Genomic DNA, 19,142 nt, shown 5'->3' with positions numbered 1-19,142 from the left:
TCCATCATATCAGGCACGTTTATCAATATGTCGACATAGTATTCCATGTGAATCGGGCTCTTGAACGGTGAGAGGGACCTCTTGAACGATAACAGGGGCCTCTTGAACTGTGGGAGGGGCCTCTTGAATGATGACAGGTGAATTGTATTGCGAAATAGGAGTTCCCGTTGCGAATTTGTTGGTTATTTTTGCAAATCCAAAAAAAGTTGGTTAAAATCGTATATTATAAAGCATTTTCGGTCACTGAAGTTATTTTCTCTTCTTTAAATTGCAATTTAACTCAGTTGATCGTATCATCTAGTGCTGATTGTGGTTCTCTTTAGAATTGGCTGCTTGTGAATATGTTTCATGTATCAGATACCGATTATAATTTCATGGTCATAAAACAAAATTTGACCGAATCCTTACAGAATTTCTTGAATCTGCAATTAAATTCAATTGATTGGATTATTTGGTACTGAATCATAATTCATATTAGTTCGTGCATGAACCCTGACTGTCTAACATTGTTTTTTTTTCCTTCTTTTAAAGTGCTAAAGGCGGGCACGCAATTCTGGGCTGCTTAGCTGCATGATGTCATAGTAGGAACTTAAAACGAAAAAGAAAAATGAATAGCGGTGAGGATTTTCTGAATTTCATACCCTGTGCCTTGTCAATAAAGATACTTAAGTCTCTACACGATCCATCTGACCTTGTTCGAATCATTGCCATCTCCCACTCTTGGCGACAATTTGGTGAGCTAGATAATTCTTTTATATTCTTCCTCCTTTAATATTACAATTTCTTTTCCATTTTGGAAAAGCTCAAATGGAGCGTAGCACCATCTGGAATTAATGTAGTTTGGTTGTTGAGAATTCAGTTTAGTTTTGTTATTTGATTGGTTGATTTTCCTGCTTTTTTCTTGTTTAATGTTGATCTATCTAAGAAATTTGTGAATTTTGAAGTAAGATGGTTTACAAAAAAATGAGAGAGCTGGAACTAATGAAATTTGCATAGTTGAGAGAGCTGGAACTAATGAAATTTGCATAGTGTTTCTTTGCCACTGAGTTAGTCATGATTCAAACTATAGCGTATGCAAGCCTATCCCCTTTTCCTAGACAAAAAAGTAGAGGAGATTAATTATCGTTAGAAGAGAAAGGAACAAAAGGAAGTGACTGGGTTAACCTCCTAGGACAATGGTGGACAAGTAAGAATCAGGAGTTCCTCCAGGTATTTCATTGACTTGTGGAATAATTGACACCAATGGAACACATTATTGTCATGGAGCCTGACAGGCTCTGCTTTTTGTTGGGTTTATGTATTATTTTTGCAAAATGTGTTGCTTCTGTACGATTTGGAGCTGATACACTTTTCAGTTGTATATCGTTATAATTTCTGATTCCAACCTGCTCTGCTTCTTTTAATTAGTTTTCCTAATTCAACTGCAGTGCAGCTATCTGTCTTTGTATATCTGGCGTTTCCGTTTCATGCCAAAAGGCGTTTCCATTGATTAACTAGCTGTATGCTTTTGCTATGTATACTTTCTCCTGTTTCTACATCTCTTTATTCCACTAGGACCACTGCTGATCTTAATAAAAACTGCTTTGTGTCTCATCTGGGCTTGTTGTCTTCTGATGTGGAATTGGTATAAAACAGTCGTGTATTTTACTTTCAAGTTCTGAAAAACTAAAACCCAAAATTGAAAATTCTACAAATATGCGAGTTGTTCTCTAGTGTCGTAATTCATGTGGTCAAGATTTGTTCTGCTGGGCCTTGGTTATTTTGCATGATAGTTTCAGTCATTGCTGACGAATTAGTTTTCAATGGTTTGTAGTGATTAGAAATGGTCTATGTAAACATCTTTCCCTGCGAATGTTTCCTCAATTATCTAGAGTTGATCATGTCAATGAACTATGTGGCTCTACAAAAGGTCATATTGGACCTGGATCCTGCAATTTTATGAAATGGAAAGCTTTGAAGAGGGAGTATAGAGTTTATGCCTTTCTAGCCCGACAGTGTTCATTACTTACTGTTTGGGACTGTCTCTCAGAAGCAATAATTGCTTCTACCACTGGTAATTTTCCAAGGGAAAGTATAAATAATACTTTGGAGGAAAGTTCAACTTCTTATTGGTCAAGTAAAGGAGATAGTAATCCTGCAGTACTTGAAACGTTGACATATAAATTGGCTGCTAATTTTTATCTTATTAAGGAAATCGGGATAAGACCTTATAAAGGTAATTATTTTAATGTTCTGGCAACTTGGTTTTCCATCTTTCATCAAACTGATTTTATCTTAGCTTGCAAATGTTATTATTAAATTCGTATTTGATCCAGCCATCTCAGCAAAATCTGTGAGATTTCGCTTGGGCCATATCAAGTCTTCCCCTAGCAATCATGTGGATGACCCGTTCTCATGGACTTACACCTTACAGAAGTTTGAAATGTCTCAGGTTGGTTCATATCTGGGATTCGTTTTCTTTTATCTATTTGATTGATCATTCTCTATATGTTACCACAAGAACTTCAGTTTTGGTCATTTATAAGCATCCATTGTCTATATTGAATAAAGAAATTATGTATAATACATACAAATACAATCCTGAAATGTTTCCAAATAGTTTCATTTCTGTTTTCTCATTCTTATAGTCTTGTGACATTGATGGCCTCAAGTACGTTTTTATTAATTTAAGCTTTGAGAAACTTATTTCGGCTGAAGCTACGGTCAAAGGCACAGTTAATAAAATCCTATAAGCAATTGAAGCATTCGGATAACAATCTGCAGATTTGACAAACTTACGGTCACATGCACAGTTAATAAAATCCTATAAGAAATTGAAGCATTCGGATAACAATCTGCAGATTTGACAAACTTAAGAATTTCAGTGGAGGATAACAATTCTGTCGGCAAAGTCATTTGTAAGACTTTCAATTTAGAGAAAAGATCATCTAAGTCAACATCCGATGAATTGCCATGAGAAAATGTAGAATGAAAATGAGCACAACATTCTTTCAACTCATTATCGTCTAATGACTTTAACTTATTTGAATCATATAAAAATCCAAAAATACTTCCAAATGTCTTCAATTGCTAAAATCTATTCTTCAAAGAAGTAATTGTCATATCTACTAAAACAACAAAAAATTGACTCTAAATGACTCTTCAGGCGATTCAACTTCGTTATCCTCATTATTCTCTCCAAAAAATTTATTCCTAATCACACGACGTTTTGTGGGAAAGATAGGCTCCACATCCATTTCAAGTGCAAGACTTTTAGCTACATTCATACTAGTTGTAAAGCCTTTATCTCTATATTTTTCAAAGTAGGACATCACACCTTCTAATTGCCTTATGGTAGTATCAATGCACATAGACTTAGATTGTAATTTATTTCTTACCATATTAACAACAAATAAAATGTCATACCAAATGACAACACCAAGCAAAAACTCAAAACTTGAGAGTGCATTCACCAAACTTTCAGCTTCACTTTTTGACTTTGCACCATTTTCACAAGATTCATATAATTCACACAAAGCCAATCTTATTTGGGGACATTGAAATCTAATAGCTTTGACACTTTTAATTCGACTCTCCCATCGAGTATTTGATAAATATTTCACAGTTAATACAGGAACATTATCAAGTAAAATTTTTCATCTCTTTGTAGAATCCGAAAACAATGCATATATGCGTTGAACAACTCCAAAAAAAAAAAGAAATAGCTTTAACACAAGAATGTGTCATATCACCAAGAGTAAGATTTAGACTACGACAAGCACAAGGCATGTATAATGCTTTTGGATTAATTTCAAGAAATCTTTTTTGAACACTTTGTAGTTCATTAAAGAGTCCTAATCCAGATGTATCATCCACTTTTAGAAACTCCAAAAAGAAACCCTCAATTTTAACTTTGTTATTTAATATATTAACACATCGAACTATGAGGGTCATTTGTTCTTGATGGCTGACATCAGGCGTACAATCAAGAATTATGGAAATTAGCCTCTTTAATGATCTTAATGATAGAATTTCTCACACTTTGAGACAAAAGGGAAATGAACTCATTTTGAATTTTATGTCCAAGTTAATGATAATGAATTTCACGATCCAGAATGCGTCTAACATGATCTTGCATAATCACATCAAACTCTGTAATCATTTCAATCAATACCAGAAAATTACCATTGTTATCTTGATATAGTTTTTCATTGGATCCTAGAAATGCAAGATTATGTTTAGCAATACATTTCACAACTGAGAATATTCTTTGTAACACTTGTCTCCAACGCTCTTTCTCTTTCATAATCTCTTCTTGCAAATTTTTATCGATTGTTTGATTTTTATCCAATCTTACTCTCAATTCATTCCAAGTATTCATATTAGTCATATGTTCAACACTATTTTTCATGTTATTTAAGCCTTTGGCTAATATGTTTCCAATCACTTAAGCCATCATTTGCTAACAAACTTACATTACTAATCGATTTGAACAACTTGCAACAAAAACAATATACTTTGTCAACATTTTTGGAATAAACTAACCATTTTCTATCACTAGTCTCACCATTGCTCAACTTTCTAGAATAACAATCATATGAGAAATGTTTATAATATTTATCAATAGGAAATTCAAGATCCATTTCTCTTATAGGACCTTTTTCAACTAATATATCCCTCGCATTATTGTCAAGATTCTCCCAATTTATAGGATCATATATATTCGAATGAGGAAGTGTTTCTTCACCAATGTCTAAATTTTCAACATTTTCACCAATTGACACATCATTAAAGTCAATTGGATCATTCACCTCATCATTCACATTTTCAGAATTTCCAGGATTTTCAGTATGCAAATTTTCAGTTGATTGATTCAAAGTTTCATGATAATCAGCCTTTTTAAACACAAATTTATCAAGAGCACCTTTTTGTGAATTCTTTAACTCCTACTCTAGCTTCCTTGTTTTCCTTTTTTCACTTCCAGAAAAATGTTTTTTAGGCAACATCTCATCAAAGATTCAAACACAAACCAATTCTAATAAATAAGTATAAGAAAAGAACAATTGCACCTAGATTCTTCAATTAGAATTGTAACCCATTGGAGTAAGATAAAATCCCAAATTCTCAATTTGATATTTGACACTGTTGACATAAATATTAGTTCTAACATGAACACCAAAATAAAAACATCAAAAAGTATATTAAAGATACAAGGGTTGGAATAAAATAAACTAAAACTTGAAGTTTAATTTGAAATAAAATAGAAATAAATAGGCTGATGACTACATCCAAAACCCTAAAACTAATATTGAATCTAACCCGAAAATGACCCGACCCTTCGAATACCTTGCACTCTGACAACCCTCGACGACGGAGCAGACTCTACTCACCCCCAAAACCGCCGAACCTACCTCTCAAAACCTAGATCTATGTATAAAACCAAAATGCAAGAACCCTAGAACGTTTAAGCTATTCAGCCTCCTTCCCTATGACCTAATCGTCAGCCCCAACTCCGGTGAGACCCCTCCTTTCTCAAGTAAATTATAGGCTTATTTATTTTTTATATTTATTATTTTGAATATATGTATGAATCGTTACTATGCTCGACAAGGAAAAAATGTTATGTATTCGAACTAAAAAAACATAATCTCTCGATGAAATAGAAGTAAACCAATCAGAAAAAAACACATACATTCGAACAGAATAAAAAAAAAGAATAATATGTAACATTTTGAGTCTGCTATTTCTTGAATATGAGCGTTTACAATGTATTTTTGCTAAGATTTTCCCTTGTTTCAATCTGTTTTTTATCTTCCCGTTCGACTCCTCCCACATCTCGTTGTTATGCTCCTTTTATTTATTCTCCTTAGGTAAAATGATAAGGTCTAATGAGTACGATTCCATTTTTTCTCTGATTTGGTGAAGAAATCCCCACTTTTCAAGATTTATTTATTTTTAAACCTTAGTGGTTTAGGTAAAAATTTGAGTGGGATTATGGAAATGGTGGAGGTATGGGATGCTTGGCTTCAAGTGGGAGCTAAGTTGTTGTAGCATGTGTAATGGGAAAGTGTTTCACGTGGGGTCATGGGTTGTTGAATAAAATAAGAAAAAAGGTGCTTACATTTATCTATTTTTATTATTAGATTAACTATATAATTATTCGTTAAATTATGTAAAAATATTTTTTAATTATTAAAACTTAAAAATTATAAAATTATTATTATTTTTAAGAATGGGTTCCTCCAAATCTGGGCCCTAGGCGGTCGCACTCCCCGCCTGGGCTCAGGGTCGGCCCTGCATGCAAGAACCCTAGAATGTTTAAGCTATTCAGCCTTTTTCCCTATGACCTAACCGTCGGCCCCAACTCCAGTGAGACCCCTCCTTTCTCAGGTAAATTATAGACTTATTTATTTTTTATATTTATTATTTCGAATATATTTATGGATCGTTACTATTCTCCACAAGGAAAAAATATTATGTATTTAAACTAAAAAAACATAATCTCTTGATGAATTAGAAGTGAACCGATCAGAAAAAAAACACATACATTCGAACATAACAAAAAAAAAGAATAATATGTAACCTTTGGAGCCTACTATTTCTTGAATATGAGCGTTTACAATGTATTTTTGCTAAGATTTTTCTCTTGTTTCAATATGTTTTTTCTCTTCCCGTTCGACTCCTCCCACCTCTCGTTGTTATGCTCCTTTTATTTATTCTCCTTAGGTAAGATGATAAAGTCTAATGAGTAGGATTCCATTTTTTCTCTGATTTGGTGAAGAAATCCCCACTTTTTGAGATTTATTTTTTATAATCCTTAGTGGGTTAGGTAAAAATTTGAGTGGGATTATGGGAATGGTGGAGGTATGGGTTGCTTGACTTCAAGTGGGAGCTGAGTTGTTGTAGCATGTGCAATGGGAAAGTGCTTCACGTGGGGTCATGGGCTGTTGAATAAAATAAGAAAAATGGTGCTTACATTTATCTATTTTTATTATTAGATTAACTATATAATTATTCGTTAAATTATGTAAAAATATTTTTTAATTATTAAAACTTAAAAATTATAAAATTATTATTATTTTTAAGAATGGGTTCCTCCAAACCTGGGCCCTAGGCGGTCGCACTCCCCGCCTGGGCTCAGGGCCGACCCTACATGCAAGAACCCTAGAACGTTTAATCTATTCAGCCTCCTTCCCTATGACCTAACCGTCAGCCCCAACTCCAGTGAGACCCCTCCTTTCTCATGTAAATTATAGACTTATTTATTTTTTATATTTATTATTTCGAATATATATATGGATCGTTACTATGCTCCACAAGGAAAAAAATGTTATGTATTCGAACTAAAAAAACATAATCTCTTGATGAATTAGAAGTGAACCGATCAGAAAAAAACACATACATTCGAACATAACATAAAAAAAAGAATAATATGTAACCTTTGGAGCCTATTATATCTTGAATATGAGCGTTTACAATGTATTTTTGCTAAGATTTTTCTCTTGTTTCAATCTGTTTTTCTCTTCCCGTTCGACTCCTCCCACCTCTCGTTGTTATGCTCCTTTTATTTATTCTCCTTAGGTAAGATGGTAAAGTCTAATGAGTAGGATTCCATTTTTTCTCTGATTTGGTGAAGAAATCCCCACTTTTCGAGATTTATTTTTTTTAATCCTTAGTGGTTTATGTTGAGTTAATCGAATGACGAAATTGGCCAAGAGGGGGGTGAATTGGCAATAAAAATTTTGTGGAAGCTTTTGCAGAAAATTGAAAGTAATTGTACAGCGATTTACAGTGGTTCGACTTTCTCAAACAAAGTCTACGTCCACTACCTTAGCTATCCACACTAAGGATTTTCCAACAAATTCACTAATTTGTTCTTTCTTTTGAGGCCAAAGAGATAACCTTACAATTCCCTCAAGAGTATACCCCAACTCTTGAGAACACTCTTTTCTCAAAGAGAAGATTACAAATTTGCAAACTTACAAGAAAACCTCACAAGGTAAGATGTTTGCACAATTCTAGAACAAAGAAAAGAACACTCAAAGATGAATACAATTGAGCACAAAAAGTGTTCTTGAAAGCAAAATGAATATTGAATAAAAATGGGCTTGAAATGCTCAAACTTGAGGTTTGATGCTTTCTCTTTGATTCTCTCTTGATTCTAGTTGCTTGATGTTTCTTGTTCTTGATCAATGGCTTCTAAGCTTGCTTAAATACACCTTGGATCACTTCTGAACGTTGGGGATAATTAGAGAAGATATTATAGCCGTTTTAGTGTGAAAACATTTAATAAAACAGCTTGGACAGTGGGGGGAATCGGTTCCCTATCATAGGGAATCGGTTCCCTAAGTGTAAAATTCAAATATTTCGACCGTTGAACAGGGGGGGAATCGGTACCCCCTTGGGGGGAATCGGTTCCCTCCGAGCATTCTGGAAATCTCGGAGCCAAACCATTCAGGGGGGAATCGGTTCCTCCTATGGGGGGAATCGGTTCCCTCTGAGTATTCTGGAATTTTTGGCTTTGAATTGGTTCGAAATACTTTGTAAAATATTTTGAAATTGTTTTATGATTAAAACTTAATTTTACACTTAAGTAAGGATCAAAAATGATTTTTTGAAATATTTGGAGTAATGTTTTGATATTCGAATAGTTATATCGAATATACTTAGAAAATCATTTGGAAAATCTTAAAATCCATTTAACTTAATTTGTTATATCGAAATATTAAAATGTTTCAACAATCTCCCCCTTTTTGATATAACAAAACATTTTAGTAATTTTAAGATTTTTGAAATCAAGTTTTGAAATTAGAAAAAATGAAATTAGAAATTACTCCCCCTTACTTTAACACTTATTCTTCTCCCCCTTTTTGTTAAATCAAAAAGACATTGTAAAACAAGGTTTTGTAAATCATTTAGCCAATTGATTTATTAATTATAAGCTTTAGCTGCTAAGATCATAATCAAAAGAGAGGTTAGCCATTAGTTTCATAAATCAATATTCATAAATAATGTGATATGGCAAAATTGGTCATATTGCTAATGATAATGTAAATGATGCAAAAATGAATAAAACAAACCAAACATATAAGTTCATACCATTCATATATCCAAAATCCAACAATCCACAAAATCAAACATATCAAAATGTTGAAACAATATTCATTTTGTTCAAAGTTTTAAAGCTAAACATAAAATCAAGCATCCGGATCGGTAGGAGGAAAACGGGCTCACATAGCGGCCATCTCGTGTGTGAGTTCATTGATACGAGCGTTGGTTGATTCATTGTTTGCACGCATCTCCCGAAGAATCTCTAATTGTTGAGCTCCCATTGTGGATAAATGAGACTCTATAGAGGAAAAGCGCGAGTCCATGGTAGCGTATCGGAAATCGAATGTCTCCATAAAGGATTGAAAATATGGAGGCATTTGATGCGTTTGTTGAGCTTGCTCCTCGGGCTGCTCTTCGGGTTGTTCAGGTTCTTCTTCAGCTTCATCAATATCCCTCATTAATTGTTCAAACTCGGGATCTTCGTCAGCCTCGGGTGGAGCTTGTGAAGAACTAGCTCCCGGAGTAGAAGAACGAACCCATTCACCGGTTTCTTTGTCCTTTACCCATCCCGCTCTCGTTAAGGAAAGAAGATTTATTTGTTTCTTAAGAGGAAAAACGGCATCTAGACCGACTCTAAGCCCAGCTTTGGAAAACAGATTACTCAAAAAGCAACCGTAAACTAGAGATGAACAGTGTTTCTTGTTAGGAACAAGATTTACGGTTTCAACAATTTCAGCAAATATAATCTGAGGTAGGTTAATTTTAATACGGTTTTCGAAACAATGTAACCACCAAAGATCCAAAGCTCTAAGAGTAGAATAACGACCTCCGGATGGTCGAAACCACCAAGAAATCATTAGATGAAGAAAACGCTCATGTAGGTCTAAGACACTCGCACTATCTCTTCTTTTATAACGAGAACCTAAGATTTGTTTTTCATTCGAAATACCATCATTATCTAATCCAAAAGTATTGGCTATATATGCCGGGTCAATATATAAGAATTGTCCTAGAAGGTAGGAACAAATTCCTATGGTTTCGGTTTCAGCTTGGTTTTTAACGCATACGGCATTAGAGTAGAATATACGAACAAGTTGATGGTAAACGATGGGTTCAAGATCAAATAGTTTATCAAATTTCCATTCTTGTAAAATGGGAAGATATTTAAAATTGATAGCTAACATAGCTTGACGAGAAGGAATACGTTCTTCCCGGATTTTGTAAGAATCGAAATACTGATAATACCAATATCGGTGATTTCTAGACCCAGGATGATTGAAACACGAATTTTGGATGGTCAAGTTAGGATCAGTGGGATTGGGATTAGAAATTGGAATAGAATGAGGATTTGGAGGTGGATTTGGTTGACGACTGGAACGACTAGATGAAGACCTAGGACGTTTAGGATTTGACATGGTGAAGGAAATCGGAATAGATATAATAACCTGCAATTTTAAAACAAGTGTATGCAATTCAATTAATCCCAAAACTCAAATGAGTCCTCAATATTTCAAGATTCTCTAAATTAATCCTAATGGGCAAAGTTTTTGAAAAGCTTTTGAAAAATATGGTTTTGAGAAACAATATATGTATAGTTTTTTCATAACAACAATATAATTTGATCAAAACACAATAATAACAATTTTTTTTTTTTATTTCGAAAATTTTTAAAAATTTGAAAAATTCTTGTGTTTTTGATAAAATTAGTTGTAACATCTTGTTTCTAATCACTAAATAATCAATGCCCGATCACTATTTCAACCTAGAACTAATTGAAACTAATCCTATGTTCAAAAATAATGAAATAAAGAGTTTAGAAAAGTTTACCTTGAAATATGAAGATTGAGGGGATTTAGATGTTGTTTGCACGATTTTAATGATTCCAACAGGTTTGGAAGATGATTTATGAAGCAAATTCCGATTAATATCGTTGATTTGAAGCAAAAATGGAGATTTGAGGGGTTTAGAGGGTGAGAACGGCGGAGAGAGAGAGGAAGAGGGTTTTTGAGAGTTTGGGGGTGATTCTGCCCGATTTTAGCAGAACCCCAGGGGGGTATCGATTCCCCTGTGGGGGGAATCGGTTCCCCTTCAAAGGGGGAATCGGTTCCCTCATGGGGGAATCGATTCCCTCTGCACCAAAATGCTAAAATCCGATTTTTTAAGCACAAAATGCTAAATTAATCTTTTCTAGTGGTATTGGCAACTCATATATCAAACATTAATTATGTTCAAATAATTAAATTAGTCTTTAATTGTTTTTGAACATAAAATTAATTTTCATTAAGAATCACAAACTCCCCCTAACTAATAGCAAGAATGCAATCAAAAATTATTATTATAAGCATTTTTCAAGATTTATTAAAAGTGCTACAATTATTTTAAACACTAAGTGAAGATAGGTTGGTCAAACCTAATTCTCTCCTAAGTGTCCAAAATATTTCCTTGTCTAAGGGTTTTGTAAAGATATCCGCTAATTGGTGCAAAGTATCAACAAATTCTAGAACTACATCTTCCTTAGTGACATGGTCTCTAATGAAGTGATGTCTTATTTCAATGTGCTTAGTTCTAGAGTGTTGGATGGGATTTTTAGTGAGACAAATAGCACTAGTATTGTCACACTTGATAGGAATGGTACCTACTTCAATTCCATAATCAAAAAGTTGTTGTTTCATCCATAAAACTTGTGCACAGCAACTACCGGCTGAAATGTATTCTGCTTCAGTGGTAGATAATGCAACACAATTTTGTTTCTTTGAAAACCAAGAAATCAACATATTTCCAAGGAATTGACAAGTACCGGAGGTGCTTTTCCTATCTAATTTGCATCCTCCATAATCCGCATCAGAAAAAGCATGCAAGCTAAAGCTAGAGTCTCTAGGATACCAAAGTCCTAAACTAGGAGTGTCCTTAAGGTATCTAAAGATTCTCTTAACAGCTAGTAAATGTGATTCCTTAGGACATGATTGAAATCTAGCACATAAGCAAACACTAAACATAATGTCCGGTCTACTTGCAGTTAGATAAAGCAAAGAGCCAATCATTGACCTATATAATTTAACATCTACACATTTACCTCCTTCATCCAAGTCAAGCTTTGTTGAAGAGCTCATTGGAGTGTTATGAGGTTTCCCATTTTCCAGTCCAAACTTCTTGAGCATATCTTTGACGTACTTAGCTTGATTAATGAAGATGCCATCTTTTCTTTGCTTGATTTGGAGTCCCAAGAAAAATGAGAGCTCCCCCATCATGCTCATCTCAAACTCACTTTGCATTAGCTTAGAAAATTCTTGACAAAGAACATCATTAGTAGAACCAAATATTATATCATCAACATAAATTTGAACTACTAATAAATCTTTACCTTTTCTCTTTAAAAACAATGTAGTGTCAACCTTTCCTTTTAAAAAACCTTTTTCAATTAAAAAATTTGACAATCTTTCATACCAAGCTCTAGGAGCTTGTTTTAAACCATAAAGAGCTTTTGTCAATTTTAAAACATGATCCGGAAAATTTGAATCTTCAAAACCTGGAGGTTGTTCCACGTACACTTCTTCTTTTATAAAACCATTTAAAAATGCACTTTTAACATCCATTTGATATAATTTAAATTCATTGAAACATGCAAATGCTAATAACATTCTAATTGCTTCCATCCTAGCTACGGGAGCGTATGTTTCATCATAGTCTATGCCTTCTTCTTGAGTATATCCTTGAGCAACAAGTCTAGCCTTGTTCCTCACTATATTACCACTTTCATCAAGTTTATTTCTAAAAACCCATCTAGTACCTACAGTAGATTTATCACTAGGCCTTTCAACTAATGTCCATACTTTACTTCTCTCAAATTGATTTAATTCTTCTTGCATAGCCATAATCCAATGTTCATCTTTTAATGCTTCTTTGATGTTCTTAGGCTCTATGCATGAAATAAATGCAACATAATTACAGAAATTTCTAAGAGAAGATCGAGTAGTTACCCCTTTTGATGGATCACCTATAATTTCACCATCTTTGACATAGTTGTACTCTCTTGGAAAAGATACTTCCCTTTCTTCAATGGTTGGATTCTCGAGGGGATCATGAGTTTCCTCATCTTTTGTTTCTTCCTTTGATGATGATTCTCCAACGTCATATCTAACGTCATTTGCTTGTACAATACCTACATCATCATTAACAGAAGAATCCTTCCTCGGAAGGGGATTATCATCGAAAACAACATGTATAGACTCTTCTACAACTAAAGTTCTTTTATTAAATACACGATAAGCTTTAGAGTTTAAGGAATAACCCAGAAAAATTCCTTCATCACTTTTAGCATCAAATTTACCAAGATTTTCTTTACCGTTGTTTAAAACAAAACATTTACATCCAAAAGGATGAAAATAGCTAATGTTAGGCTTTTTATTTTTGAGAATTTCATATGGAGTTTTCTTTAAAATTGGCCTAATCATTACTCGATTTATAACATAACAAGCGGTATTTGTGGCTTCCGCCCAAAAATATTTTGGCAAATTATTTTCACAAAGCATGGTTCTAGCCATTTCTTCTAAAGTTCGATTTTTCCTCTCAACAACTCCATTTTGTTGAGGGGTTCTAGGTGCTGAAAAATTGTGGCTAATACCATTAGAATTACAAAACTCAATAAATCCAAGATTTTCAAATTCAGTTCCATGATCACTTCTAACACTAGTGATAGAGTATCCTTTTTCATTTTGGATTATTTTTGAAAATGTGATGAAATTTTCTAATGCTTCATCTTTAGTACTTAAGAATAGAACCCAAGTGTATCTAGAATAGTCATCTACCAAGACAAATGCATATTGTTTTCCTCCCAAGCTAGTAGTTCTAGTTGGTCCAAAAAGATCTAAATGGATCAATTGTAATACTCTACTAGTTGATACATCATTAATAGATTTAAAAGAAACTCGTTTTTGTTTTCCTTTAGCACAAGCATCACAGATTTTATCATTATCAAATTTAAGCTTAGGCAACCCTCGAACTAAATCACCTTGAATTAGCCGTTGCAGAACACTCATACTAGCATGACCTAGTCTCCTATGCCATAACCAACTATCATGCTCATCCTTAGCAACTAGGCATAAATTAGTCATATCAATAGAATCTAAATGCACCATGTAAATGTTTCCTATTCTATGACCAATAAGCATAATCCGATTAGATGCAATGTCAATGACTTTACAACCATTAATTTCAAATAAGACATTGAATCCTTTATCGCATAATTGACTAATACTCAATAGATTATGCTTTAATCCATTCACATATAAAACATTTTTAATTTGTATGGAAGAGGTATTACCTATTGTACCAATACCTTCAATGTGACCTTTTGAATTGTCTCCAAAAGTCACTTCTCCTCCATTTTTGGCGTTAATCTCAATGAACCGGCTTTTGTCTCCGGTCATATGTCTTGAGCATCCACTATCAAGGTACCATGAGTTTGAATTTGTTTCCCGTGCCTTGTAGCAATGCTCCTTTCCCTACAAACATAGATTAATTTTTGATTTTTGGTACCCAAATTTTTGGGTCCATATTCATTAGTTTCCAAAATCCTAGTTCCCTTAGGTATCCATTTTTGTAGGACATCTTTATCTTTAGTAGTAATGAGTCCTTTAGGAACCCATATACTTCTAAATATTTTACCATTTAAGGTTCGTTGAGTATTTCTATGATTGTAGTTTCTAAAATCTTTTCTAACAAAGTTGGATTTTGAATTTTCTCCTTTTTCAAAACGTTTTGTTCCAACTTTTTCAAAAGAGATTTTAAGATCATCAATTTTCTTTTGATGATCATCATTGACCTTTGAAAGTAAATTTTGCAAATCTAAATTTTTCTTTTCAAACTCTTCTAGTTTGATTTGCAAATCTTTAATTTTACTTTCAAGATCATTGTTGGTTTTGGATATGAGTTTATTTTCATTTTTCAATTTTGAAACATCATTTTTATATTTTAAAAATAATTTCTCATAATCCGAAGCCAACCCATTATATTCCTCTAATAGCTCATCATAAGATAAATCATCAAAATCAGATGAGTTAGAGGTTACCTTAGAATCTTCCCCGAATGCCATCAAGCACAAGTTTGCTACTTCTTGTTCCTCTTCATCGGAACCTTCTTCATCGCTCCATGTAGCCACATGAGCCTTGTGCTTATTCTTTGATTGACCCTTTTTCTTCAATTGTGGGCAATCATATTTGACATGCCCCGGCTTTTTGCATTCATAGCAAATGATTGGGTCCTTCTCTTTTGGTTCATTTTTGAGGCCTTCGTTTCGTTTGAATTTTCTTCCTTGGTAAGGTCTCATCATTTTTCTGAACCATTTGGCAAACAATGCCATTTCCTCGTCATCATCATCATTAGAATCACTCTCATCTTTTGTGGATTTGAGAGCAACTCCAATGTTTTTCTTCTTCTCCTTCTCCTTTGGTGTCTCTTCAACTTTATCAAGGTCCACCTCATCTTCAAGCATCATCTCATGAGTGAGGAGTGAACCGATAAGTTCTTCAAGAGTTAAGGACGATAGGTCCTTAGACTCGATGATTGCCGTCTTCTTTGATTGCCATGATTTTGGGAGGGAGTAGACTAACTTCCTCACAAGCTTTTCATTTGAGATGATCTCTCCATATGATTTGAGACCATTGACAATCGTTGAAAATCTATCCGTCATAGCTTTGATGTCTTCATTTGGTTTCATCCTGAAATTTTCATAGCTATGCGTTAGAATACTAATTTTTGATTTCTTTACCTCATCTGTACCTTCATGTGTGACTTGAAGTTTGTCCCATATTTCTTTGGCGGTTGTACACGATGAAACTCTTCCGTATTCATCTGGTCCAAGAGCACAAAAAATAATATGGATGGCTTTGGAGTTGAGCTGGAACATTCTTGTCTCTCCTTCACTCCACAACCTTGGATGAGTGAGAGGTTTGATGTATCCTTCTTCTACAGCATTCCATGCTCCCATGTCACTTGCTTGAATGAAGTACATCATTCTATTCTTCCAATAGGCATAGTTAGCTCCATTGAAGAAAGGAGGCTTGTTGACGGGCATCGAATCAAGACCGGAGTCGAAGTTTGAAGTGGAGGCCATTGATGACTTTGTAATCGATGTAACTCTTCCCGGATCGACTCAAGAGGCGATTAAACCTTCAAATGAGTTAGGCTCTGATGCCAATTGTTGAGTTAATCGAATGACGAAATTGGCCAAGAGGGGGGTGAATTGGCAATAAAAATTTTGTGGAAGCTTTTGCAGAAAATTGAAAGTAATTGCACAGCGATTTACAGTGGTTCGACTTTCTCAAACAAAGTCTACGTCCACTACCTTAGCTATCCACACTAAGGATTTTCCAACAAATTCACTAATTTGTTCTTTCTTTTGAGGCCAAAGAGATAACCTTACAATTCCCTCAAGAGTATACCCCAACTCTTGAGAACACTCTTTTCTCAAAGAGAAGATTACAAATTTGCAAACTTACAAGAAAACCTCACAAGGTAAGATGTTTGCACAATTCTAGAACAAAGAAAAGAACACTCAAAGATGAATACAATTGAGCACAAAAAGTGTTCTTGAAAGCAAAATGAATATTGAATAAAAATGGGCTTGAAATGCTCAAACTTGAGGTTTGATGCTTTCTCTTTGATTCTCTCTTGATTCTAGTTGCTTGATGTTTCTTGTTCTTGATCAATGGCTTCTAAGCTTGCTTAAATACACCTTGGATCACTTCTGAACGTTGGGGATAATTAGAGAAGATATTATAGCCGTTTTAGTGTGAAAACATTTAATAAAACAGCTTGGACAGTGGGGGGAATCGGTTCCCTATCATAGGGAATCGGTTCCCTAAGTGTAAAATTCAAATATTTCGACCGTTGAACAGGGGGGGAATCGGTACCCCCTTGGGGGGAATCGGTTCCCTCCGAGCATTCTGGAAATCTCGGAGCCAAACCATTCAGGGGGGAATCGGTTCCTCCTATGGGGGGAATCGGTTCCCTCTGAGTATTCTGGAATTTTTGGCTTTGAATTGGTTCGAAATACTTTGTAAAATATTTTGAAATTGTTTTATGATTAAAACTTAATTTTACACTTAAGTAAGGATCAAAAATGATTTTTTGAAATATTTGGAGTAATGTTTTGATATTCGAATAGTTATATCGAATATACTTAGAAAATCATTTGGAAAATCTTAAAATCCATTTAACTTAATTTGTTATATCGAAATATTAAAATGTTTCAACAGTTTAGGTAAAAATTTGAGTGGGATTATGGGAATGGTAGAGGCATGGGCTGCTTGGCTTCAAGTGGGAGATGAGTTGTTGTAGCATGTGCAATGGGAAAGTGTTCACGTGGGGTCATGGACTGTTGAATAAAATAAGAAAAATGGTGCTTATATTGATATATTTTTATTATTAGATTAACTATATAATTATTCGTTAAATTATATAAAAATATTTTTTTAATTATTAAAACTTAAAAATTATAAAATTATTATTATTTTTAAGAATGGGCCCCTCCAAACCTGGGCCCTAGGCGGTCGCACTCCCCGCCTGGGCTCAAGGCCGGCCCTGCATGAAAAAACTCTAGAACGTTTAAGCTATTCAGCCTCCTTCCCTATGACCTAACCATCTGCCCCAACTCCAGTGAGACCCCTCCTTTCTCAGGTAAATTCTAGGCTTATTTATTTTTTATATTTATTATTTCGAATATATGTATGAATCGTTACTATGCTCGACAAGAAAAAAAATGTTATGTATTCGAACTAAAAAAACATAATCTCTTAATGAATTAGAAGTGACCCGATCAGAAAAAACATATACATTCGAACAGAACAAAAAAAAAGAATAATATGTAACCTTTGGAGTCTACTATTTCTTGAATATGAGCGATTACAATGTATTTTTGCTAAGATTTTTCCCTTGTTTCAATCTATTTTTTCTCTTTCCGTTCGACTCCTCCCACCTCTCGTTGTTATGCTCCTTTTATTTATTCTCCTTAGGTAAGATGATAAGGTCTAATGAGTAGGATTCCATTTTTTCTCTGATTTGGTGAAGAAACCCCCACTTTTCGAGATGTTTTTTTAATCTTTAGTGGTTTAAGTAAAAAATTTAGTGGGGTTATGGGAATGGTGGAGACATGGGATGCTTGGCTTCAAGTGGGAGCTAAGTTGTTGTAGCATGTGGAACGAGAAAGTGTTTCACATGGGGTCATGGGCTGTTGAATAAAATAAGAAAAATGGTGCTTACATTTATATATTTTTATTATTAGATTAACTATATAATTATTCTTTAAATTATGTAAAAATAATTTTTTAATTATTAAAACTTAAAAATTATAAAATTATTATTATTTTTAATAATGAGTCCTTCCAAACCTTCGCCTGGGCTCAGGACCTACCCTGATTATTAGATGAGTCGAGTACCTATGGTTTTGCATAGTTTTAAAATTCTTCCCACATAAAATCCATATAATAACGAGAAACAAAATTTAATTTGCACTTTCTCACTTCCTTTCATCCACTTTCATAGCAACCAAGCAGATCATATCACCATTACCAAAAAAAGACACAAAATTCACAGAGGAATCAAATCATCATAGCCCAAAACACTCAGAATGGAAGCCCTAAATACCCAACAAATCATAAAAAAAAACCACCACCACCATAGAACATAACACGAAGCAAGAAATACCCAAAAACAAACATTTCATAGAAGTAGTGACTACAGCGATAAAGAATAACAGCAGAGCAACAATCCAAGACAAAAAAAAGCTAATTCTCAAACAACAAGAATGGTCAATTCAATCAGTAACTTCAAATAAGGAAAAGAAAGAAAGAGAGGAAATAGTACCGAAGGAAGTGCCCGATGATTTGGCCTTGAAATCCACGAACTTTTTTTAACCTTTTATATAACAAAATTTGGGCAGACATATAAAAGAGTTGTCAGTCATGTCGATTTCCGCGTTTCTCTATCTGTGTGTGATAAAGGATTGTTTGATTCAATCTTTTCAAATAAAAAAAAAAGAAAACTGACTGTAACTTGCTTACAGTGCTTGAGTTTTGAACCGTTTGATTATGATCATTGAAGATTCACGTCATAAC

General features: G+C 34.0%; 1 protein-coding gene across 1 annotated transcript in view; it reads left to right on the top strand.

The window, feature by feature from the left end:
- Window positions 1-607: 607 nt before the first annotated feature.
- The window catches only part of LOC120173999 (F-box protein At4g00755-like), a 65,838-nt gene continuing 47,303 nt past the window's right edge, over window positions 608-19,142 (top strand). Inside the window, exons 1-3 of the mRNA XM_039181003.1 lie at window positions 608-734; window positions 1,814-2,229; window positions 2,279-2,431. Of these exons, the coding sequence (XP_039036934.1) occupies window positions 608-734; window positions 1,814-2,229; window positions 2,279-2,431 (696 nt within the window). The remainder of the gene's footprint in view (window positions 735-1,813; window positions 2,230-2,278; window positions 2,432-19,142) is intronic.

Source organism: Hibiscus syriacus, unplaced genomic scaffold (assembly GCF_006381635.1).
Source record: "Hibiscus syriacus cultivar Baekdansim isolate YM2019G1 unplaced genomic scaffold, ASM638163v2 tig00111996_pilon, whole genome shotgun sequence".
NCBI lineage: Eukaryota > Viridiplantae > Streptophyta > Magnoliopsida > Malvales > Malvaceae > Hibiscus > Hibiscus syriacus.
The sequence above is the reverse complement of the archived record's forward strand: the minus strand, read 5'-3'. Positions and strand labels throughout refer to the sequence as shown.